This window comes from Nomascus leucogenys, chromosome 20 (genome assembly GCF_006542625.1).
Source record: "Nomascus leucogenys isolate Asia chromosome 20, Asia_NLE_v1, whole genome shotgun sequence".
Classification (NCBI taxonomy): domain Eukaryota; kingdom Metazoa; phylum Chordata; class Mammalia; order Primates; family Hylobatidae; genus Nomascus; species Nomascus leucogenys.
The window spans coordinates 81578956-81605315 of record NC_044400.1 but is presented as its reverse complement, the minus strand read 5'-3'; the positions used below and the strand labels follow the sequence as shown (position 1 = coordinate 81605315).

General features: G+C 42.7%; 1 protein-coding gene across 1 annotated transcript in view; it reads right to left on the bottom strand.

The window, feature by feature from the left end:
* POLN (DNA polymerase nu) overlaps positions 1–26360 on the bottom strand; it is a 164344-nt gene that overhangs the window by 74199 nt on the left and 63785 nt on the right. The window contains exons 12-14 of the mRNA XM_030801238.1: positions 13048–13104; positions 11746–11799; positions 10683–10748 (exon numbers count right to left, since the gene is read on the bottom strand). Coding sequence (XP_030657098.1) covers positions 10683–10748; positions 11746–11799; positions 13048–13104 — 177 coding nt within the window. The remainder of the gene's footprint in view (positions 1–10682; positions 10749–11745; positions 11800–13047; positions 13105–26360) is intronic.

Here is a 26360-nt window from a genome sequence, read left to right as displayed (position 1 = left end):
ATAAATAAATGCAAGCATTAAAATGGGATGATAAAGACTAAATGTAGAATAGAAAAGGGAGCTGAATTGGGCAGAACACACTTGGGAAAGGATTAGCAGGGGCTTTAAATGTTGTCAAGTAGGCTGGGCGTGGTGGCTCACACCTGTAATCCCAGCACTTTGAGCGGCTGAGGCAGGCGAATCACCTGAGGTCAGGAGTTCCAGACCAGCCTGGCTAACATGACGAAACCCCGTTTCTACTAAAAATACAAAAAATTAGCCAGGCGTGGTGGCGCACACCTGTAATCCCAGCTACTTGGGAGGCTGAGGCAGGGGAATTGCTTGAACCTGGGAGGCGGAGGTTGCAGTGAGCCAAGATTGCGCCGTTGCACTCCAGCTTGGGCAACAAGAGCAAAAGTCCATCTCAACAACAACAACAAAAGTACTCAAGTAATGTTGAAGCTTTTAAGCTGAATGATGAATACACACATCACTATATCGGGCTCCATAGCTTGTTACTAGGAAAAGGGGTATCTCACTGAGCTCTGGTGTGGGGAGGGGCAGGCAGATAGGGGCACGGGGTTAAACAAGGCTTTTGAGGACATGTCGCCTGCACTGAAACCAGAAGAACTAACGGGCAGCAGCCAGGCCAAGACAGCTGGGCTGAAAGATGTGTTCATGGATCTAGGGGCATAAAAAGTATCTCGATAGAGGTAATAACAGCAATGGCTTGAAGGCAGGCGAGAGCATGAGGAATCAAGGAAACAAATTATATCAAAGTATTATCACCATAGGACAAAATGTTAATTTGGCTCCATCCCAGCTAGATACTAAAAAGCTAGTACCAACATGCTAAGGCAACAGTGAGCGTATATTTAGGAAAATTAAAAAAACTGAGGGGGAGAAAAACTCACCAACCAAGAAACCAAAGCAAATATCTACCAAATGATCCCTAGATTTTAACATTTCCAATTAATACAGTTATAACATTTTAAAAAATTAAATACTAAGCTGCAAGAAAAATGAGAACTCAAGATACTAAAGAATTCATAAGAATACAATGTGAAAGGTCAGATATTTTGAATTACATAATGTTGATAAATTCTGAGCCAGTATCGTGAGTGGCACTGTAGTGAAATGAGGACATTGACAAAAACTGGCTCTATTGATGTAGAAACATTAGGAGAGACCTCAAAGCCACGTGTGATAAGGAGGTATTAGATTTAAGAATGTGGCTCCTGGCAGTGCAACGAGAACAAAGGTCCTCAACACCTTCCCATGAGAAGGCCTTCGTAAAAAATGACAGTTCTAAGAGGGTCTTTCAAAACAATGATTGACAAGATGATCCCTAAGTATCCGAGCTGGGGAAAGAGGAGGATTTAGAAAAACAAGACTCCATGACCAATTCATGCCCAGAATGAAGAGGGTGACAGTCCAGCATGGAGAACAGGCTTGGCCCACATTGTCAACAGGCCATAATACTGATCATGACCCCAAACCAAATGATTTTGAGACACTGAAAGACAATTCAAGAGTAGATCAGACATCCAGTTTTTCTTTTCTTTTCTTCCTTTTTTTTTTTTTTTTTGAGACAAAGTTTCACTCTTGTTGCCCAGGCTGGAATACAATGGTGTGATCTCTGCTCACTGCAACCTGTGCCTCTCAGGTTCAAGCGATTCTCCTGCCTCAGCCTCCCAAGTAGCTGGGACTACAGGTGCACACCACCACGCCCAGCTAATTTTTGAATTTTTAGTAGAAATGGGGTTTCTCCATGTTGGTCAGGCTGGTCTCGATCTCCTGACCTCAGGTGATCTGCCTGCTTCGGCCTCCCAAAGTGCTGGGATTACAGGCGTGAGCCACCATGCCCGGCCCAGTTTTTCATTCAATACACACTTGGTGCCTACTGCATTCCAGGTACAGAGCCAGGCTTGGGGAAATGTCAGTGAAGTACACAGAAAAGGCTCCCATTCTCATGGAATTTACAATCCAGTGAGGTGAACAGAAGCGCAGGATGTTATAATACAGTATAACGAGCACTATGCTAGAGGAAGTACAGGGAATATCTAGGAGGACACCAGACTGAGGTTCTAATAAAGCAAATATTGAACTAGAGCAATCAGTGAACTAGACAATATAGCAATAGAAACTATCCAAATTGAAACAGAAAAAAATCCAAGGAAAAGAATAAAAGAGAGTTTCAGTGAGCTATGGACAAATTCAGTGAGCTATGGGACAAATTGACCTAATATATGTAATTATAAGTGGAGTCCCTGATGGAGAGGAGAGAAAAGGAGGTCCATAAAAAGTGTGTGAATAGGCCGGGTGCAGTGGCTCATGCCTGTAATCCCAGCACTTTGGGAGGCTGAGGCGGGTAGATCACGAGGTCAGGAGTTTGAGACCAGCCTGACCAACATGGCGAAACCCTGTCTCTATTAAAAATACAAAAATTAGCTGAGCATGGTGGCACGCACCTGTAATCTCAGCTACTCAGGAGGCTGAGGCAGAAGAATTGCTTGAACCCAGGAGGCGGAGGTTGCAGTGAGCCAAGATTGTGCCACGGCACTCCAGCCTGGGTGACAGAGCGAGACTCTGTCCCCCACCCCCCCTCAAAAAAAAGTATGTGAATAAATAATCACCAATACGTCTTCAGGTTTGATGAAAACCATAAACCAAAGATCCAAGAAACTCAATGAATCCCAAATACAAGAAACATGATGCTATATCATAATCAAATTTTTCAAAAATGGTGATAAGGTAAAAGCAGTAAAGAAAAAAGACACATTATATGAAGATAGTGATGAAAGACTTCCTATCAAACAATGTGAGAAGAAAGTAACATCTTCAAAGTATTGAAAAAAAAACCTTTTAACTGAGAATTTTACACCTCGCAAAAATAACTTTCAAAAACCAAAGGTGAGGGCTGGGCGCGGAGACCTGTCACTGTTACAGGCTGGATGTGGGCCTGTAATCCCAGAACTTTGGGAGGCTGAAGCAGGCAGATGGCTTGAGCTTAGGAGTTCAAGACCAGCCTGGGCAACATGGTGAAATCCCATCTCTACAAAAAATACAAAAATTAGCTGGGCGCAGTGGTATGCGCCTGTAGTCCCAGCTACTTGGGAGGCTGAGGCAGGAGAATTGCTTGCACCTGGGAAGCAGAAGTTGCCATGAGCTGAGATCACACCACTGCACTCCAGCCTGGGTGACAGGAGTGAAACCCTATCTCAAAAACAAACAAACAAACAAACAAAAACCCCAAACAAAAAACAAAACCAAAGATGAAACAAAGACATTTCCAGACCTACAAAAGCCAGGGGAATTCATCAATGGCAGACCTACAATGCAGGAAATGTTAAAGGATGTCCTTTAGGCAGAAGGAAAATGATGCCAAAAAGAAATCTGGTTGTAAACAGGGAAATGAGAGCACTGGAAACAGTAACTACATGGGTAGATAGGATTTTTCTTATTATTGAAATCTATGTTGCCCAGACTGATCTTGAACTCCTGGCCTAAAGGATATAGGATAGCAAGACCTATCTCTAAAAAAAATTAAGAAGTTAGCCAGGCCCAGTGGCATACATCTGTGGTCCTAGCTACTCTGAAGGATGAGGCAGAAGGATCACTTGAGCCCGGGAGTTGGAGGCTGCAGTGAGCTATGATTACACCACTGTACTCTAGCCTGGGCAACAGAGTGAGACCTGTGTCTAAAAAGACAGAGAGAGGGCCGGGCACGTTGACTCGCACCTGTAATCCTAGCACTTTGGGAGGCCGAGGCGGGCGGATCACGAGGTCAGGATTTTGAGACCAGCCTGGCCAATAGAGTGAAACCCCATCTTTACTAAAAATACCAAAAATTAGCTGGGCGTGGTGGTGGGCTCCTGTAATCCCAGCTACTCGGGAAGCTGAGGAAGGAGAATCGCTTGAACCCGGGAGGCAGAGGTTACAGTGGGCCAAGATCACGCCACTGCACTCCAGCCTGGGCAACAGTGTGAGATTCTGTCTCAAAAACAAAAACAAAAACAAAAAACAAAACAAAACAAAAAAAGAAGTGAGAGAGAGACACATACACACACACACACACACACACACACACACACACACACACACACACACACATAGTTTAAAAGTAAAAGAATAGAAAATACCATGCTAATATTCAAAGAAAACTGGAGTGGTTATTTAACATTAATATTAAATTATATTTTTATTAATTGTATTATTTCCAAAATTATTCTAACATTTTATTAGCTAATATTAAATTAATATTTTAATATTGGACAAAATAGATTTCAAAGCAGAGAACAATACCAGGGATAAAAAAGGTTATTTTATCAAAATAAAGTGATCAATTCTCCCCAGATTGAGTTTTCGATTCAAGGTAATCCCAATGAAAATCTCAGCAGGCTTTTTTGTAAAAATTGACAAACTGCTGATTTTAAAGTTCATATGGAAATGCAAAAGACCAAAGACCCAAAATAACCATTTTTTTAAAAAACAATGTTGGAGGACTTACATGCCCCAATTTAAAACCTTACTCAAAAGCTACAGTAATAAAGACAATGCATTGCTGGTAATGGTAGGTATATAGCTCAACTAGACCGAGTTCAGAGTATAGTATTAAACCCTTATATTGATAGTAAATGTATTTTAGACAAAGGCACCAAGGTAATTAAATGGGGGGGAAAGATGGTCTTTTCAAGAAACGGTGCTGGGACAACTGGATGTCCACTTGTAAGAAAGATGATGTTAAACACTTACTTTACACCATATACAACAGTCAATTCAAAATGGCTCATAGCTCTAAATGTAAAGCCCAAAACTATAATATGTCTAGAAAAAAATGTAGAAAAAACACTTGTGATCTTGGTTTAGGCAAAGGTTTCTTAGATACAATATCAAAAGCATGATCCATGTAAGAACTCATTGATAAATCAGAATTCATTGAAACTTAAAACTTCTGCTCTTCAAAAGATGGTGTCAAAAGAAGACAAGCCACAGATTGGAAGAAGATATCTGCCAAGAATATACCTGATAAAGGACTTGTATCTAGAATATATACAGAACTCTCAAAACTTAATGATAAGAAAATAAGCAGTCCCTTTAAAATACGCAGAAGATCTGACTAGACGCTTCCCTGAAAAGAAAAATGACTGGCAAATTAACACACGGAAGGACTCTCAGCAGTAGTGATTAGGGTAATGCAATGAAAACTGCAGTGAGACACCACAATATATCTAGAGGAATGGCTCAAATTAGAAAGACCGGCCAGATCAAATGCTGCTGGGAGTGTAAAAGAAGTAGAATTCATACACTGCTGGTAGGAATGTCAAATGGTATAACCACTCTGGAAAAACAGTTTGGCAGTTGGTTAAAAAGTGAAACCTACACCTACTGTATGACTAGCTACTTGACTCTTTGGTATTTAACCAAGAGAAAAAAAGTATCTATCCATGCAAGGACATGCAGTGAATGTGTGTAGTAATATCCCAAACTGAGTAATATCCCCAAACTGGAAAGGACCCAAATATTGATCAACAGGTGAACTGATAAACAAAGTGGGGTACACAGAGTCCATGGAACACGACTGAGCAATAAAAAGAAATGAGCTACTGAAACACAGAGCAACGTAGCTGAAGCTCATAGTAACAATGCTGTGAAAGGAGTCCGACAGGAGGAGTCCATGCTGTGTGGCTCCATTCACAGAGGTTTCCAGAAACTGCAAACAGCAAGTCAGTGGTTGCCAAGGGCATGGGTAAAAGTTGAGGAGTGGGGAGGGAGATATTACAAAGAGATACAAGGATACTTTTGCACAACTGGTAGCAATGACTCTTTTTTCCTTCCTTTTTTATTTCCAGATAAATGACCAGAGGCAGTAACTTTCTCTCAGGAGGGGGTGTGTGTGAGAAAATTAGCTTTCTGAAAATACTGAGAACCAGCTATAACCTAAACCTAATTCTCTTTTCTTTTTCTTTCTTTCTTTTTTTTTTTTTTTTGAGGTGGGATCTCACTCTGTCACCAGGCTGGAGTGCAGTGGTGTGATCTCAGCTCACTGTAACCTCCCCCTCTCGGGCTCAAGCAATCCTCCCACCTCAGCCTCTTGAGTAGCTGGGACCACAGACGTGCACCACCATGCCCAGCTAATCTAATTTTCTGTGGGGAGAGATGAGTTTCACCATGTTGTCCATCCTGGTCTCGAACTCCTGAGCTCAAGAGATCTGCCCACCTCAGACTCCTAAAGTGCTAGGATTACAGACATGAGCCATTATACCTGGCCTGCTTTTTTTTTTTTTTTTTTAGGAAACAAGATCTTGCTCTGTCACCTAGGGTGAAGTGCTGTGATGCTATCACAACTCACGGCAGCCTCAAACTCCTGGGCTCAAGTGATCCTCCTGCCTCAGCCTCCCAAGTAGCTACCATTCTCAGCTAATTTAAAACATCTTAAAATCTATGTAGAGATGGGGTCTTGCTATGCTGCCCAAGCTAATAATCTGATTTTTAAAAATATTAGTCAACTGTATTTTGTGCACTTTAAGCAAAAAAAAAGTAATTGAAATTCTAGCCATTTTATGGCATTATCATGTAACCTACATAGTATTTTCTTAAATAATGTGCAGCTGGATTCAAGTTTTATGTGTAAAAAAATGGAAGCACAAATGTTCTATCAGAAAACAGAGGTGAGTATTTAAATAATCTTGGAGCTGAGGACAGCCTGTCTAAGATGACACTAAGACAGAAACAATGAGGGATGTCAGTAGAGGGGAAAGTCACCATAGAGAGTGGGGAAAACTCTGCCACACATTGCTCAGGGCAGAGATGGGCTGAAAGCATTTTGGAAGGCAATCTAATAAAAGCTATTAAAAGTAAAAATGTAACATCCTCTGTACCCAGTACAGTAATTACTCAGTAATTCCATACCTGAAAATCTGTCCCACAAAAATACAAGTACCAATATAACGGGACATACGTGCATGGCATTCACTGCAGCTTTACTTTCAGAGGGCAACTGCACAACACACCCACGTGTGGAACACACGTAGCTAGAGTGGGACAGGCCTCTGTCAGGTGAGCTGCAGGGATCCCCACAAGCTGTTGCTGAGAGCAAAAAGCAAGAGGCAGGAAAGGAAAATTCTAAATCTGTAAAATAAATAATGACAAAGTACATGTCTCTCTGTGTATATGTACAGATATATATGGGCCTATATGAGATTGCATAATAAGTCAGAAGGAAAATATGGATATACAAGCTCTAGGCTGCTATCATGGGCTACCAAGAGCACTGGGATTGAGGGTGGAGGGCTGAGGTATGTAGGTGTGAGAGAAGCGTCTACAATAAAAACAACATATATAATGTGATCCCATTTATGTAAATATGTGTGTGCATAAAGAGATAAATTAGAGGACGGTTACCAAAATGTTAAAGATGGCTATTGCGGAGATATGGAGTTTTGAGTGACTTTTTACTTTGTTATTTACATTTTTATCTATTGTTTGAATTCTTTAGAAATATCATGTTATTTGTATAATTTTTTTTTTTTTTGAGACAGAGTCTCGCTCTGTCGCCCAGGCTGGAGTGCAGTGACGCGATCTCGGCTCACTGCAAGCTCTGCTCCCAGGTTCACGCCATTCTCCTGCCTCAGCCTCCGCAGTAGCTGGGACCACAGGTGCCCGCCACCATGCCTGGCTAATTTTTTTTGTATGTTTAGTAGAGACGGGGTTTCACTGTGTTAGCCAGGATGGTCTCGATCTCCTGACCTCTTAATCCACCCACCTCGGCCTCCCAGAGTGCTGGGATTACAGGTGTGAGCCACCGCGCCTGGCCGTTATTTATATAATTTTAAAAAGCCATTTTAAGGCCGGGCACAGTGGCTCATGCCTGTAATCCCAGCACTTTGGGAGGCCAAGGTGGGCGGATCACAAGGTCAGGAGATCAAGACCATCCTGGCTAACACGGTGAAACTCCATCTCTACTAAAAATACAAAAAAATTAGCCAGGTGTGGTGGTGGGCGCCTGTAGTCCCAGCTACTCGGGAGGCTGAGGCAGGAGAATGGCGTGAACTCAAGAGGCAGAGCTTGCAGTGAGCTGAGATTGTGCCACTGCACTCCAGCCTGGGCGACAGCGAGACTCCGTCTCAAAAAAAAAAAAAAAAGCCATTTTAAGTATGGCAAACCAGAATATATATCTTAAAAGTTAAAAGACAAAAGAAAATTGGAGGAAAATAATTCAACATTTTATAAAGGGTTAATCTTTATTATATAAAGAGCTTTTCCATACCAATAGGAAAAAATAAACACCCTCCAGAGAAATGGGCAAATGACATGAACAGGCAATTCAAAGAAGAATAATTGTTTCATGTAGTCAACCTCAACAAATATTTAAAGAAATGGAAATTAAAAAAATGAGTCAGGAAAGTAATAAAAATGAAAACTCCTTGTGTTGGCAAGGATTAAGGGACCAAGCATTTCACACACTATGTGGTGGGAATGTTATTTTTGACGGCGAGGCTAATTTGGCAACATAAAGCCTTAAAAATACATATATACTGTGACTCAGAAATTCTATCTCTAGGAATTTACGCTATAGAAATCAACGGAAAAAAAGTACCAAAAATGTTTATGGTATTGGTTATGGTATTGCTATTGAAGTTGGTATGGTATTGCTATGATAAAGTACAAGTATGTTTATGGTATTTCTATAAAATAATTAAAACTGCAAACAATCTAAATGACCATCAATGGGGGCAGCCATTAAATGGAATACAGTGCAGCTGTTAAAATGATGACACAAACTTGCAGTTAAAGGTCATGGCTGAATGCACATGTTATGTTTACATCTCATCTTTCCAAAAGTTCAACTGAAATAACAGAAAAATAAATAGGTAAAATTAGAGCTTCACTGAGAACCTGGGAGGAGTGCTACTCACAAACCAGACCCTTCAGAAATTTCTGGAAGAGAATAAAACACAGCAAGAGATTTACTGAAAATGTAATGGAAAAGGAAACTTATAACTCCATAAAAACAAAAGCAAGGACCTCCACAAAAAGTTTCTCAGCAGAATTCCTAAATAACTCCTAGATAAGAAGTCTCAACTAAGAGAAACTACAGCAGTTGTGGTTGGTTGAGAAATTAGCCCAAGGGTAACGTGGCAGCAGTGCCTGCATTCAGAGGAGATGCCACTGGTATTCATATGGATATTGGGGCTGGTATTGGTATTCACATTACTATTGCTATTACTACCACTCTTTGCTAGATAAAGACCCCAGAAGAGCTCCCTAAAGTGCAAGGCCAGAGACGGCTGGCAGCCCCAGAGCTGACTGACCAAGAGTGGGTGTCCATGCACCCAAGAGGCCACACGATCAGCACAAACTCACCTCATCCCAGCCTCTCTTCCTCTTCCTCACACAGTCACCCGAGTGTGTCCCTCTGCCTGCACACACTCAGTACACCATCTATGCAAATGCCTGGGTGAAGGCCTGACCATTAATGGAGGGAACCCACAGGACAGACACATGTTACAGAGGAAAGGGAAAGATGACTAACATTTGCTCATTCTTTAAACCTCCACATACTTGTATTTCTTTACCATAAATATATATTCATATTTATATATATATGTGTACTTAAATAATTCACATATTTAATTCATATATTTAAATTTAAATATAGATTCAAATCAATATTTATTAATGTAGAATGATATCAAGAGATGTTAAAATAAGAAAGCATAATATAAAATAGCATGGCTTTATTTTTGTAGAAAAGAATTGTATTTATTTTTTAGACAGAGTCTCGCTCTGTCACCCAGGCTGGAGTGCAGTGGTGTGATCTCGGCTCACTGCAAGCTCCACCTCCTGGGTTCACACCATTCTCCTGCCTCAGCCTCCCTAGTAGCTAGGACTACAGGCACCCGCCACCACGCCCAGCTAATTTTTGTATTTTTAGTAGAGACGGGGTTTCACCATATTGGCCAGGCTGGTCTCAAACTCCTGACCTCATGATCCACCACCTCGGCCTCCCAGAGTGCTGGGATTACAGGCATGAGCCACTGCGCCCGGCCTAAAAAATTGTATTTTATAAATATATGTGCTTAGCAAAAAGTGTGGAAAGATAGACCCCACAGTTCTGCATGGTGGATAACAAGTGACTTATTATTATTTTTATTTCTTTTCTGTATCTAAGGAATTTTCTATAATGAGAAATTAATCATGAGTCTTTTGTAGTTCAGAATACAGAGCCATTTAGAAAGTTAATTGCTTTAAGTGTGATGCAAGTTGCATCATAAGTTCAAGAGAATTTACAGCTGTCTTTTTTTTTCATCAGAGATATAGCTTCAACAACCACCAAAAAATGAAGCTGTTCATCATAGCATCAGGTATTTCCACACATTTCTGGAAATCAGAAGCCACCTGTCTGGCACAAATCTGAAAAGGAAGATGGGGTAGGGGTGTCCTTTTTGCCCGCACACTGGAGTGCATGGGTTTCTGGGTGTGAAGCCCCCCTTTTACTAACTCAGCACTTCACGAGAAGAGAACCCATCTGTCTTGTTCTCCTGCTATGTTCTCAGAATAAACAGAATAAAACACAACATATCAGTTTGAAGTCCCCTCTTGGAAACAGAAAGTGCACAGGCAAACACATATGGAGACAAAACTTCAATAGCAAGGCAGGAAAATGGCGTTTAACAAAGACAGTTGTTTAAACAACTTACAGGATGCTTGGCTGAAAGTCTTCCAGTCACAGTTCCAGTCTGATTCCATGTAGAGGAAATGGAGCCCTTTATTAGTTAAAAAGAATCAGTGTAAACTCTGGCAATGCTATGTGAAGTTAAGAATGTGGCGGAGCCTCCACTCACAACATACAATACACGCTGCTCCTCCAGAGGCCAACAAGCTGCTGGCCCTAAACTTCCAACCCTGAAATGTCCTTGGGATTACAAAACTCCTGACATGTGATCAGGGAAGGGTGAAGAAGGAGGTTTCCCCCAACCCCTGTAGGAACTGCCATAAGACTTTATGTCACTTACAAATCCCGCGCATGGGGAGAGGAAGGGCTGTTGGGCTGTGGGGAGCTTGGTGTGGGCTCGAGGTGGGACTGTGCGTCACAGACAAGCTCTGTCACTTGCTATGTGAACTTGAACGAGTCACAGAACATCTCCTGACTGCAGACTCCTCAAGTCTGAACAGTAACATCTTCTCAAATGAGTCCAGAACAGAGATGCAATCGTGGATGTGAAAGCAGGTCAGCTAGAGCTTCCTCATAAACAGAGGGTTTCAAGGCATAACATCAACCTATGCTGCAAGGGGACGTAAACGATGCCAATATCATGGCTCATAGTTTCAAGAATATTAGATTATTTCGGCCGGGCGTGGTGGCTCATGCCTGTAATCCCAGCACTTTGGGAGGCCGAGGCGGGTGGATCACGAGGTAAGAGTTTGAGACCAGCCTGGTCAACATAGTGAAACCCTGTCTCTACTAAAAATAGCAAAAATTAGCTGGGCGTGGTGGCGGACACCTGTAATCCCAGCTACTTGGGAGGCTGAGGCAGGAGAATTGCTTGGAGCCGGGAGGCGGAGGTTGCAGTGAGCCGAGATCCTAACACTGCACTCCAGCCCGGGCGACAGTGCAAGACTCTGTCTCAAAAAAAAAAAAAAAAAAAAAAAAGAATATTAGACTATTTCATCACTTACTAAAATTACAAAGGTTCTATATGTATCTGAACTCATACAAAAACCACAGTCCTAATCACAGTATCTTTTTGTAAAGCTTGTTACCTTTTTCATGCAAGCTAGTAATCCATCTACAAAGGTTGACTTGATCTTGTGAACCTAAGGTAGAAAGACAAGAATAATCATTTTCTTTAAGTCTTAAGTCTTTTTTTGTGGGGGGAAGGAGTCTCGCTCCATTGCCCAGGCTGGAGTGCAGTGGCATGATCTCAGCTCGCCGCAACTTCTGCCTCCTGGGTTCAAGCGATTCTCTTGCCTCAGTCTCCTGAGTAGCTGGGATTACAGGCATGCACCACCATGCTCGGCTAAGTTTTATATTTTTAGTAGAGACGGGGTTTCGCCATGTTGGCCAGGCTGGTCTCAAACCTCTGACCTCAGGTGATCCGCCCACCTCAGCCTCCCAAAGTGCTAGGATTACAGGCGTGAGCCACCGTGCCTGGCCTAAGTCTTTAAACAGGAATGGTGTGAGTGGTGTTTCACAGAGTGCCGGGCACGTGCTGCTACTATCACCTCAGATGACTCCGAGAGGCCCCGGAATGACCTTAGGTGGTACCAGGATTAAATAACACTGACCCACAGAGAAAGATGTCATTCCACTCTTTAAAAATAGATCTATTAATTCTAGAATCATTCCAGATTTACAGGAAATTTGCAAAGATAGACAGATAAACAAATACCCTGACACCGTGTCTCCTCTGGTGGCCCCTTTACATCGTTGCAGGGAGAAAGGGCCAGGCTGGAGCCAATGTGCTCCCTCACAGCTGCCAGGCCCTCAGGATAAAGTAGGCCACAGGCTCAGTGAATACTACGACCTATGCTGTGGGCAGTGGCAAAAGCTATAAACGTGGTTCAAAACCAAAAGAGAACTTTGGAAGGAAATGGCAGGTGTGTGAACAGAGAAAGGGAATCACCAGGGGAGGGAAGGGGGCCACTCATGAAATTCCTGGCAAATATAAATGCAAGATGACACAACACTGCTACGGTATGGTCTTGGCAGACCTAGAAGCCAGGGAGGGGTTGTGGGAGGCTTCGAGACTAGGTATTGCTGGACGTCTCCTGTACACCAACGACACACAGCCGTGGCATGCCACCTACTTCCTTCTGATTCCTCATTGTCTTCTTCCATTTTGGCTCCTGGGGTTCACGAGTGGGGCTGATTGCAGACTTGGGTAAAATCACATTGGGGTGCAAGTAAACAGTGCCAGTACAAGGTTAACCTGACAAAACTCTATTCCCCTGAGAACACTGGGAGGGCTACTTCAGCCATTATGGATTTCTGTTAACAGACACGGGGCCGTATGGTTCCCCTTCATCACCTTTTACCTTTTACGTACAAAAAAATTAACTTACCTGCCTGTATTCCAAAATTATCTTGGGTAATGGATGAAGGTCTCGCAGAGCATTTAACTAAACATGAAAATAAATAATACCAATGTAATTCGTTCATTTTAACATTTTAAACACTTATTTTCATCTGGAGAAAGTCCTCGTAATAAATGGTCTAATTGAGCATATTTTCCAAAATAAAGATGCATAATAAACTCAAGTTTATCAAATGTCTTAATCCTAACCCCTTACAAAACCATTCTGATGTCTACATGGGCACTAAAGACACCTCAGATAAGCTTGGAAATAAGATTCCTCTTGAGATTTAAATTAGTGAAATCTAAATCCAGGGTAGGTAAAATACCATGTCAGTGCCTACAAACGTATAGCTCGATAACTGCATAATTTCAGGGAGGGAGTAATGGATTACGAGTTTAAAAATTAACTTTAAAAATCAAAATATAACATACCTATAGGAAAGTGCAAGAGAGTAAGAAAAGTTAATTAATTATCACAAAGTGAGTACAGTTGTTCACCACCACCCACAGCAAGCGACGGAACAGTCCTATTTCCCCAGTAGGTACTGGCTTCTTCCCCAGAGCTAACCACCACCTGGACTTCTACCACAGGTTACCTGTTTCCTGTTGTTGGTCCAATATTATTTTTTTAGGGTTCATCAATATATGAAGCAGTATTTCATTTATTTGCACTGCTGTGTAGTATTCAAGCGCATGAATGTAGAACATCATCCATTCCACCTTTGATGCATATGTGTTTTTTTCCACCTTAGGGCTATTATGAATAATGCTGGTACAGAGATTTTAGTTAATGTATGTCCACAGTTCTGTGGAATACATACATTAAGAAGTGTGAAACTGCTGCATCAACTTTAGCAGAGATACTGCCAGTTGTCCAAAGTAAACGTACCTGTTTATACCCCTTTCAGCAAAACATAAAAGTTCAAGCTGATCCACATTTTTGCCAATGTATGTCATCACTGGTGTTAATTTTAGCTGTTCTGGTAAATGAGAAGTGATCTCTCACTGTAGTTTTAGTTTTTATTTCCCCAGTGACTAACGCTGTTGGACACTATTCATATAGGACTAATTGTATATCTTCTTTCATTAAGCCCGTTTGTGTCTTTTGCTCACTTAAAAAATTGGTTTGTGTGTCTTTTTCTCCATGGGTTGTAGAAATTTGTTATTCTGGACAGTTTTTTGGTCAGTTATATTTATTGGAAATATCTTCTCTCCTTCTGTGGCTAGCTTTTTTAACTTTTATTTTTTTTTTTACATAAGGTCTCGCTCTGTTGCCCAGGCTGGAGTGAAGTCATGCAATCATAACTCACTACAACCTTAAACTCCTGGGTTCAAGTGATCTTCCCCTACCTCAACCTCCCAAGTAGCTGGACTACAGGTGCACACGACCATGCCTGGCTAATTTTTTAAATTTTTGGCAGAGATGAGGTCTCGCCATGTTGCCCAGGCTGGTCTTAAACTCCTGGCCTCAAGTGATCCTCCTGCCTTGGCCTCCCAAGGTGTTGGTATTACAAGCATGAGCCACAGTACCTGGCGTTTTCACTTATTTAATGATGTCTTTTCATAATTAGAGATTTTTAATTTGATTGTTGTCCCGTTTATCAAGCTTTCCCTTTATGGTTGATGCATTTGCTGTCCTACATATGAATGTTTACCTACCTCAAGGCCTTAAAGATGTCCTCTTGTTATATTTCCTCCAATCTTTACTATTTTGCTTTTGATATTTAGATCCACAATTCACCTGGAATTTATGTTTGTGTGCTGCATGAAATGGGGGTCAAGATGCACTGGCCCTTTATGTAACAAGCCCTCCTTACTTAATGCTTTGCAGTGATGCCCTGTGAGACACACTCTCTCTCCCTTTCTTTCTTTTTGAGACAGGGTCTCGCTCTGTCACCCAGGCTGGAGTGCAGTGGTACCATCTTGGCTCACTGCAACTTCCACCTCTGGGGCTCAAGCTATCCTCCTGCCTCAACCTCCAGAGTAGCTGGGACTACAGGTGCATGCCACCATGCCCAGCTAATTTTTTTGTTTTTCGTAGGGATGAGGTTTTGCCATGTTGCCCAGGCTGGTCTTGAACTCCTGGACTCAAGCAATCCTCCTGCCTTGGCCTCCCAAAGTGCTGGAATTACAGGCATGAGCCACCATGCCCAGCCCAATTTTCTTTTTTTACCTTTAAGCTCTGTTGGACTTGATGTTTGTGGATTTTCTATCTTGGTCCATTGGCCTATTTACTGACCCTCAAGTCAACACCACATGGTATTGCTTAATTAATTCCTAGTAATTCCTATTCTTGTAAGTAGTCTTGATATTCAATAGACTATGTCCTTAAATAGTGATCCCCCCCTCCCAGATTATTTTGGCTCTTTTTAGTGTTTAGCATTTCCATAGAAATCTGAGAATCGACTTTTCAATTCCTACCAAAAAAAAAACTCCTGCCAGGATTTTCATTAAAATAGTTTAGAATCTATAAATCAACTTGGGGGAGAACTGATTATATTATTTTGATGTAATAGGTAAACCACTAAATCATAGTGCTCTCTGAATAAAGACTGAGAACACAAGAGTTGTGGCCATAAAACATTAACAATGGGAGGTATCTTGCCTCAGTATAATCCAGAATTGCAGTTTTTGTAGAAAAGCTATCCCTAGGGGGGTGAAAGTGCATGAAAATACTTAGCCAAGAAAACACCTTATGATCATCTAACTCTCCTTATCTTGATGCCTTACTCACAAAATAACTTTCTTTTTTTTTTTTTTTATTATACTTTAGGGTTTTAGGGTACATGTGCACAATGTGCAGGTTTGTTACATATGTATCCATGTGCCATGTTGATTTCCTGCACCCATTAACTCGTCATTTAGCATTAGGTGTATCTCCTAATGCTGTCCCTCCCCCCTCCCCCCACCCCACAACAGTCCCCGGAGTGTGATGTTCCCCTTCCTGTGTCCATGAGTTCTCATTGTTCAATTCCCACCTATGAGAGAGAACATGCGGTGTTTGGTTTTTTGTCCTTGCGATAGTTTACTGAGAATGATGTTTTCCAGTTTCATCCATGTCCCTACAAAGGACATGAACTCATCATTTTTTATGGCTGCATAGTATTCCATGGTGTATATGTGCCACATTTTCTTAATCCAGTCTATCGTTGTTGGACATTTGGGTTGGTTCCAACTCTTTGCTATTGTGAATAGTGCCGCAATAAACATACGTGTGCATGTGTCTTTATAGCAGCATGATTTATAGTCCTTTGGGTATATACCCAGTAATGGGATGGCTGGGTCAAATGGTATTTCTAGTTTGAGATCCCTGAGGAATCGCCACACTGACTTCCACAATGGTTGAACTAGTTTACAGTCCCACCAACAGTGTAAAAGTGTTCCTATTTCTCCACATCCTCTCCAGCACCTGTTGTTTCCTGATTTTTTAATGATGGCCATTCTAACTGGTGTGAGATGGTATCTCACTGTGGTTTTGATTTGCATTTCTCTGATGGCCAGTGATGATGAGCATTTCTTCATGTGTTTCTGGCTGCATAAATGTCTTCTTTTGAGAAGTGTCTGTTCATGTCCTCTGCCCACTTTTTGATGGGGTTGTTTGTTTTTTTCTTGTAAATTTGTTTGAGTTCATTGTAGATTCTGGATATTAGCCCTTTGTCAGATGAGTAGGTTGCAAAAATTTTCTCCCATTCTGTAGGTTGCCTGTTCATTCTGATGATAGTTTCTTTTGCTGTGCAGAAGCTCTTTAGTTTAATGAGATCCCATTTGTCGATTTTGGCTTTTGTTGCCATTGCTTTTGGTGTTTTAGACATGAAGTCCTTGCCCACGCCTATGTCCTGAATGGTATTGCCTAGGTTTTCTTGTAGGAATTTAAGGGTTTTACGTCTAACATATAAGTCTTTAATCCATCTTGAATTAATTTTTGTATAAGGTGTAAGGAAGGGATCCAGTTGCAGCTTTCTACATATGGCTAGCCAGTTTTCCCAGCACCATTTATTAAATAGGGAATCCTTTCCCCATTTCTTGTTTTTGTCAGGTTTGTCAAAGATCAGATAGTTGTAGCTATGCGGCATCATTTCTGAGGGCTCTGTTCTGTTCCATTGATCTATGTCTCTGTTGTGGTACCAGTACCATGCTGTTTTGGTTACTGTAGCCTTGTAGTATAGTTTAAAGTCAGGTAGCGTGATGCCTCCAGCTTTGTTCTTTTGGCTTAGGATTGACTTGGCGATGCGGGCTCTTTTTTGGTTCCATATGAACTTTAAAGTAGTTTTTTCCAATTCTGTGAAGAAAGTCATTGGTAGCTTGATGGGGATGGCATTGAATCTATAAATTACCTTGGGCAGTATGGCCATTTTCACGATATTGATTCTTCCAACCCATGAGCATGGAATGTTCTTCCATTTGTTTGTATCCTCTTTTATTTCATTGAGCAGTGGTTTGTAGTTCTCCTTGAAGAGGTCCTTCACATCCCTTGTAAGTTGGATTCCTAGGTATTTTATTCTCTTTGAAGCAATTGTGAATGGGAGTTCACTCATGATTTGGCTCTCTGTTTGTCTGTTATTGGTGTACAAGAATGCTTGTGATTTTTGTACATTAATTTTGTATCCTGAGACTTCGCTGAAGTTGCTAATCAGCTTAAGGAGATTTTGGGCTGAGACAATGGGGTTTTCTAGATATACAATCATGTCATCTGCAAACAGGGACAATTTGACTTCCTCTTTTCCTAATTGAATACCTTTTATTTCCTTCTCCTGCCTGATTGCTCTGGCCAGAACTTCCAGCACTATGTTGAATAGGAGCGGTGAGAGAGGGCATCCCTGTCTTGTGCCAGTTTTCAGAGGGAATGCTTCCAGTTTTTGCCCATTCAGTATGATATTGGCTGTGGGTTTGTCGTAGATAGCTCTTATTATTTTGAGATACGTCCCATCAATACCTAATTTATTGAGAGTTTTTAGCATGAAGGGTTGTTGAATTTTGTCAAAGGCCTTTTCTGCATCTATTGAGATAATCATGAGGTTTTTGTCTTTGGTTCTGTTTATATGCTGGATTACATTTATTGATTTGCGTATGTTGAACCAGCCTTGCATCCCAGGGATGAAGCCCACTTGATCATGGTGGACAAGCTTTTTGATGTGCTGCTGGATTCGGTTTGCCAGTATTTTATTGAGGATTTTTGCATCAATGTTCATCAAGGATATTGGTCTGAAATTCTCTTTTTTGGTTATGTCTCTGCCAGGTTTTGGTATCAGGACGATGCTGGCTTCATAAAATGTGTTAGGGAGGATTCCCTCTTTTTCTATCGATTGGAATAGTTTCAGAAGGAATGGTACCAGTTCCTCCTTGTACCTCTGGTAGAATTCAGCTGTGAATCCATCAGGTCCTGGACTCTTTTTGGTTGGTAAGCTATTGATTATTGCCACAATTTCAGAACCTGTTATTGGTCTATTCAGAGATTCAACTTCTTCCTGGTTTAGTCTTGGGAGGGTGTATTTGTCGAGGAATTTATCCATTTCTTCTAGATTTTCTAGTTTATTTGCATAGAGGTGTTTGTAGTATTCTCTGATGGTAGATTGTATTTCTGTGGGATCGGTGGTGATATCCCCTTTTTCGTTTTTTATTGCATCTATTTGATTCTTCTCTCTTTTCTTCTTTATTAGTCTTGCTAGCGGTCCATCAATTTTGTTGATCTTTTCAAAAAACCAGCTCCTGGATTCATTAATTTTTTGAAGGGTTTTTTGTGTCTCTATTTCCTTCAGTTCTGCTCTGATTTTAGTTATTTCTAGCCTTCTGCTAGCTTTTGAATGTGTTTGCTCTTGCTTTTCTAGTTCTTTTAATTGTGATGTTAGGGAGTCAATTTTGGATCTTTCCTGCTTTCTCTTGTGGGCATTTAGTGCTATAAATTTCCCTCTACACACTGCTTTGAATGTGTCCCAGAGATTCTGGTATGTTGTGTCTTTGTTCTCGTTGGTTTCAAAGAACATCTTTATTTCTGCCTTCATTTCATTATGTACCCAATAGTCATTCAGGAGCAGGTTGTTCAGTTTCCATGTAGTTGAGCGGTTTTGAGTGAGTTTCTTAATCCTGAGTTCTAGTTTGATTGCACTGTGGTCTGAGAGACAGTTTGTTATAATTTCTGTTCTTTTACATTTGCTGAGGAGAGCTTTACTTCCAACTATGTGGTCAATTTTGGAATAGGTGTGGTGTGGTGCTGAAAAAAATGTATATTCTGTTGACTTGGGGTGGAGAGTTCTGTAGATGTCTATTAGGTCCACTTTATGTAGAGCTGAGTTCAATTCCTGGATATCCTTGTTAACTTTCTGTCTCGTTGATCTGTCTAATGCTGACAGTGGGGTGTTAAAATCTCCCATTATTATTGTGTGGGAGTTTAAGTCCCTTTGTAGGTCACTCAGGACTTGCTTTATGAATCTGGGTGCTCCTGTGTTGGGTGCATATATATTTAGGATAGTTAGCTCTTCTTGTTGAATTGATCCCTTTACCATTATGTAATGGCCTTCTTTGTCTCTTTTGATCTTTGTTGGTTTAAAGTCTATTTTATCAGAGACTAGGATTGCAACCCCTGCCTTTTTTTGTTTTCCAGTTGCTTGATAGATCTTCCTCCATCCCTTTATTTTGAGTCTATGTGTGTCTCTGCACGTGAGATGGGTTTCCTGAATACAGCACACTGATGGGTCCTGACTCCTTATCCAGTTTGCCAGTCTGTGTCTTTTGATTGGAGCATTTAGCCCATTTACATTTAACGTTAATATTGTTATGTGTGAATCTGATCCTGTCATTATGATGTTAGTTGGTTATTTTGCTCGTTAGTTGCTATAGTTTCTTCCTAGTCTCGATGGTCTTTACAATTTGGCATGTTTTTGCAGTGGCTGGTACCGGTTGTTCCTTTCCATGTTTAGTGCTTCCTTCAGGAGCTCTTTTAGGGCAGGCCTGGTGGTGACAAAATCACTCAGCGTTTGCTTGTCTGTAAAGTGTTTTATTTCTCCTTCACTTATGAAGCTTAGTTTGGCGGGATAGGAGATTCTGGGTTGAAAATTCTTTCTTTAAGAATGTTGAATATCGGCCCCCACTCTCTTCTGGCTTGTAGAGTTTCTGCTGAGAGATCAGCTGTTAGTCTGATGGGCTTCCCTTTGTGGGTAACCCGACCTTTCTCTCTGGCTGCCCTTAACATTTTTTCTTTCATTTCAACTTTGGTGAATCTGACAATAATGTGTCTTGGAGTTGCCCTTCTCGAGGAGTATCTTTGTGGCGTTCTCTGTATTTCCTGAATCTGAATGCTGGCCTGCCTTGCTAGATTGGGGAAGTTCTCCTGGATAATATCTTGCAGAGTGTTTTCCAACTTGGTTCCATTCTCCCCATCATTTTCAGGTACACCAATCAGACGTAGGTTTGGTCTTTTCACATAGTCCCAAATTTCTTGGAGGCTTTGTTCATTTCTTTTTATCCATTTTTCTCTAAACTTCCCTTCTCTCTTCATTTCATTCATTTCGTCTTCCATCAGCGATACCCTTTCTTCCAGTTGATCGCATCTGCTACTGAGGCTTCTGCAATCTTCGCGTAGTTCTCGAAACTTGGCTTTCAGCTCCATCAGCTCCTTGAAGCCCTTCTCTCCATTGGTTATTCTAGTTATCCATTCTTCTAATTTTTTTTCAAAGTTTTTAACTTCTTTGCTGTTGTTTTGAATTTCCTCTCGTAGCTCAGAGTAGTTTGATCGTCTGAAGCCTTCTTCTCTCAACTCATCAAAGTCATCCTCCATCCAGCTTTGTTCCGTTGCTGGTGAGGAACTGCGTTCCTTTGGAGGAGGAGAGGTGCTCTGTTTTTTAGAGTTTCCAGTTTTTTTGGTCTGTTTTTTCCCCATCTTTGTGGTTTTATCTACTTTTTTGTCTTTGATGATGGTGATGTACAGATGGGTTTTTGGTGTGGATGTCCTTTCTGTTTGTTAGTTTTCCTTCTACCAGACAGGACCCTCAGCTGCAGGTCTGTTGGAGTTTACTAGAGATGCACTCCAGACCGTTTGGCTGGGTGTCAGCAGCGGTGGCTGCAGAACAGCGGATTTTCGTGAGACCACAAATTCCGCTGTCTGATAGTTCCTCTGAAAGTTTTGTCTCAGAGAAGTACCGGGTTGAATGAGGTGTCAGTCTGTCCCTACTGGGGGGGTGCCTCCCAGTTAGGCTGCTCAGGGGTGAGGGACCCACTTTAGGAGGCAGTCTGACCGTTCTCAGATCTCCAGCTGCGTGCTGGGAGAACCACTACTCTCTTCAAAGCTGTCAGTCAGACAGGGACATTTAAGTCTGTGGAAGTTCTTGCAGAGTTTTTGTTTGTGCCCTGCCCCCAGAGGTGGAGCCTACAGAGGCAGGCAGGCCTCCTTGAGCTGTGGTGGGCTCCACCCAGTTCGAGCTTCCGGCTGCTTTGTTTACCTAAGCAAGCCTGGGCAATGGCGGGCGCCCCTCCCCCAGCCTCGCTGCCGCCTCGCAGCTTGATCTCAGACTGCTGTGCTAGCAATTAGCGAGACTCTGTGGGCATAGGACCCTCCAAGCCAGGTGCGGGACACAATCTCCTAGTGTGCCGTTTTCCAGGCCCGTTGGAAAAGCGCAGTATTAGGATGGGACTGACCCGATATTCCAGGTGCCGTCTGCTTCCCCTTTCTTTGACTAGGAAAGGGAACTCCCTGACCCCTTGCGCTTCCCGAGTGAGGCAATGCCTCGCCCTGCTTTGGCTCGTGCACAGTGCGCTTCACCGACTGTCCTGCACCCACTATTAGGCACTCCCTAGTGAGATGAAACCGGTACCTCAAGCAGAAATGCAGAAATCACCCGTCTTCTGTGTCGCTGGGGCTGGGAGCTGGAGACCGGAGCTGTTCCTATTCGGCCATCTTGGCTCCACCCTCCACAAAATAACTTTCTAACCAATAGTCTCCCAGTATATCTTGACTTGAGCAGCCTGAGAACACTGAAAAGAAGTAGGTGTTTGCTCACACTAACCGTGTACAAGGCACTGAGAGTTGGCTGAGGGCCAGAGGTGGAGTGCCCTCAGCCACCCTGGCTCCGCAGGCTCACCCGCGCTCTGCGCTGGCTGCAGACACCACATTCTTCTGACCTCCCTTCTCACTCATTTCCCGCTGGTGCCTCTTCTCCCACTGACCTTTAAAGATCAGCTTCTCGGAGTTTAACTCTGTGGTTATCTATGCTGGCTGCGTACCGCAATCAACAGGGAGCTTCAAAAGCAGGCCCATCACTAGGATCCCCTGCCCAATTCTGACTCGGGAGATCATCTGTGGGCCTGGGCATCTGAGTTTTCCAAATCTCCAGGCAGGGCAGAGGACCATTGTCCCAGGGCGACTTCAGTAAAAATCAGCTGGCAGCTTCCAAGTGTGGGTTCCCAGCATGAGACTTGTCTTGAGCCCCATCCCACAGGCCCAACTGCTGTTTTGTGATGTGGCACATCAGTGTCTCACATGCACTTCTGTCCTAACATATCCAAGGCTGAACACTTGACTTCCCCCTCCATAAACAGTTCCTGTTCCAGTTTTCCCTGAGTAGTGGCTGTATCTATTTGCCCAAGTGCACAACTCAGAAAACTCAGAACTATTCCACATGCTGACTTTTGTTCACACTCACATGAACTTATCAGAAGGACCTTTCTGTTCTAAAAATCCTCTAAAAATCCATCTGCTTTGCTCCATTTTCATTGCCATGACCTGGACTGCAGTGACAGCCTACTAATGAGTATCCCCCATTCTCCAACCAGCTAAAAGACTGATATTGGCTGGGCACGGTGGCTCACACATGTAATCCCAGCACTTTGGGAGGCAGAGGCGGGCGGATCACCTGAGGTCAGGAGTTACAGACCAGCCTGACCAACATGGAGAAACTCTGTCTCTACTAAAAATACAAAATTAGCCAGGCGTGGTGGTGCATGCCTATAATCCCAGCTACTCAGGAGGCTGAGGCAGGAGAATCACTTGAACCCGGGAGGTGGAGGTTGCTGTGAGTCGATATTGCACCATTGCCCTCCAGCCTGGGCAACAAGAGCGAAACTCTGTCTCAAAAAAAAAAAAAAAAAAAAAAAAAAAAGGGCTGGGCATGGTGGCTCACGCCTGTAATACCAGCACTTTGGGAGGCCAAGGTGGGCGGATTACCTGAGGTCAGGAGTTTGAGACCAGCCTGGCCAACATGGTGAAATCCCACCTCTACTAAAAATACAAAAATTAGCTAGGCCTGGTGGCACACACCTGTAGTCCCAACTACTCAGGAGGCTGAGGCAAGAGAATTGCTTGAGCCTGGGAGGTGGAGGTTGCAGTGAGCTGAGATCATGCCACTGCACTCCAACCCAGCCGATGGAGCAAGACTCTGTCTCAAAAAAAAAAAAAAGAGTGATCTTATAAAAACATATCCAACACCTATTAGAATGGTGAAAATCCAGAACACCAACACCACCAAGTGCCAGCAAGGATGTGAAGCAACAGGAACTCTCACTCATTGTTGAACTCTCATTCACTGTTGGTGGGAATGCAAAATGGTGCAGCTAACCTGGAAGACAGTTTGGCGGTTTCTTACAAAACTAAACGTGCTCTTATCATTTCATCCAGCAATCATACTCTTTGGTGTTTGCCCAGATAAGTTGAAAATTTATGTCCACATAAAAACCTACACACAGATATTTATCGCTGCTTTATTCGTAATTGTCAAAACTTGGAAACAACCAAGATGTTCTTCGTAGGTAAATGGAAAATAAACTGTGATACATCCACGCAATGGAATATTATTCACTGCTAAAAAGAAATGAGCTATCAGGCTGTGAAAAGACATGGAAGAAACTTAAGTGCCTACCACTAAGTGAAATAAGTCAATCCGAAAAGGCTACATACTGTGATTCCAATTTTATAACATTCTGGGAAAGGCAAAACTGTGGCAACAGTAAAAAGCACAGTGGCTGTCGGGGGCTGGTGGGAGGGAGGGAGGAATAGGCAGAGCACAGGATTTTTAGGGCAGTGGTGCTGCTCTCTATGATGCTGTAATGGTAGATGTATGTCATCATACATTTGTCTAAACCTACAGAATGTCTAACACCAAGAGTGAACCCTACACCCAAGAGCAGTCCAAGAGTATATTGTGTAACTACGGACTCTGGGCCATAACGATGTGTCAGTGTGGGTTCACTGACTGTAACAATGGTACCATTCTGTCAAGGATGTTGATAGAGGGGGAGCCTGTGCATGTGTGAGAACAGGGAGTACAGAACAGGGAGTATGGGAACTCTCTGTAGTTTCTGCTCAATTTTACTGTGAACCTAAAACTAAAAAATAGTCTTTTTTTTTGAGACAGTGTCTCACTCTGTTGCACAGACTGGAGGGCAGTGGTATAATCACTGCTCAGTGCAGCCTTGAACTACTGAGCTCAAGTGATCCTGCTACCTCAACCTCACGAGTAGCTGGGACTACCAGCGTGCACCATTACACCTAGCTAATTTTTAAATTTTTTGTAGAGACATGGTCTCACTATGTTGCCAGGCTGGTCTTGAACTCCTGGCCTCAAGCGATCCTCCTGTCTCGGCCTCCCAAAGTGCTGGGATTACAGGTGTGAGCCACCATACGTGGCTATTAAAGTCTAATTTTTAAAAATCTAAGATCATAGTTGCTTCCTTACTTAAACAATTCCAAGGCTACCCATTTTTCTAAAAATCTACCTTCCTCCCCATGGCCTGCAAAGCACAGCAGAATTGGGTCCTTGTTCACCTCAACCCCATCCCTCCCATTCTTCTCAGTCACAAGGCTCCAGCCTCAGCCCCTGAGCAGCCTGAGCCTTTTCCCATTGCAAGGCCTTGTTCTTATTCCTTGCATAGGCACTTCCTGATCTTCGAGCTTCAGCTTACACATAATTCCTTAGGGTTCTCTCTGGACCTCTCAGTCTGGAGTGCGTCACTCTCCCTGTTATTACCTTAAGGGCTCTTATCCTGCTGGATGGTCCTTGTAATATCTAATTTTAGGTGTCAACTTGAGTGGGTTATGAGATAACCAGACAGCTGGTAAAGCATTATTTCTGGGTGTGTCCGTGCGAGTGTTTCCAGAGGAGGCTAGCATGTGAGTTGGTGGACTGAGCAGGGAAGATCTGCACTGATGTGGGCAGGGACTATCTAATCAGCTAGGGGACTAGTTAGAATAAAAAACAGAGGAAAGGTGAATTCACTTACTCTTCTGGATCTGGGACACCCTTCTCCTACCTTTGGACATCAGAACTCCAGACTCTCCAGTGTTTGGACTCTAATACACACACTGGCGACACTCAGCCTTGGACTGAGAGTTACACCATCAGCTTCCCTGTCCCAAGGCTTTCAGGCTTGGACTGAGCCACACTGTCAGCTTCCCTGGGTCTCCAGCTTGCAGATGGCCTATCGTGGGACTTCACAGCACCCCCAACTGCATGAACCAATGTCCCTAACAAATCCCTTCTCATATACCTATTATCTGTATCTATATCTGCATATATCCTACTGGTTCTGTTTCTCTAGAGAACCCTGCTATAGTTCCTCACTGGAATAGATATTCCATGATGATAAAGACATTTTCCCCACTAAATCATCAACACTGTCTAACACAGAGCCAGGGCCACAATAGTGTTTGCTGAATAAAACAGGAAGGATATCTGTCCTGCTCATGGCTGTATCCTACATACTGGACGTCCAGCAGTCATGCACACACATGAGCTGGAGACCCCATCACTTCAGTTAGTCAAGGGGTCTCAGAAGCAACTCCCAGAAATGATGAGTGGCTGGTCCAGGAATCCTAACTCCAAGGCTGGACCACCTTCCCAGAGTTTGAACTCCTTATGATGTTCTAAGAACATGTGACTTCACTGCAGAAAAAAAACACCAAAGCTTCCTTCAGTTCGTTAGGGAGGGACCCTTGTTTCCCACTCATCATGTGCCTGCTGAGGGGAGGGAATTCCCACTATACCCCAGCAGGAGTGAGCAGACCAGCTAGGCACCACAGCACTCTAAACTACACTGCAGAGGTACAAGGGGACATGTGTTCTTCAGCCCATGAGGAGCATCTGAGAACCCTGAGGTGAGTGTCAAAGAACTGACAGTGCATAGATTGTGTTCTCTTATCACACTTCATTTAATTTAGAAATCAAGGCCAGGCATGGTGACTCATGCCTGTAATCCTAGCACTTTGGGAGGCTGAGGTGGGTGGGTCACCTGAGGTCAGGAGTTTGAGACCAGCCTGGCCAACATGGTGAAACACCATCTCTACTGAAAATACAAAAATTAGCTTGGCATGGTGGC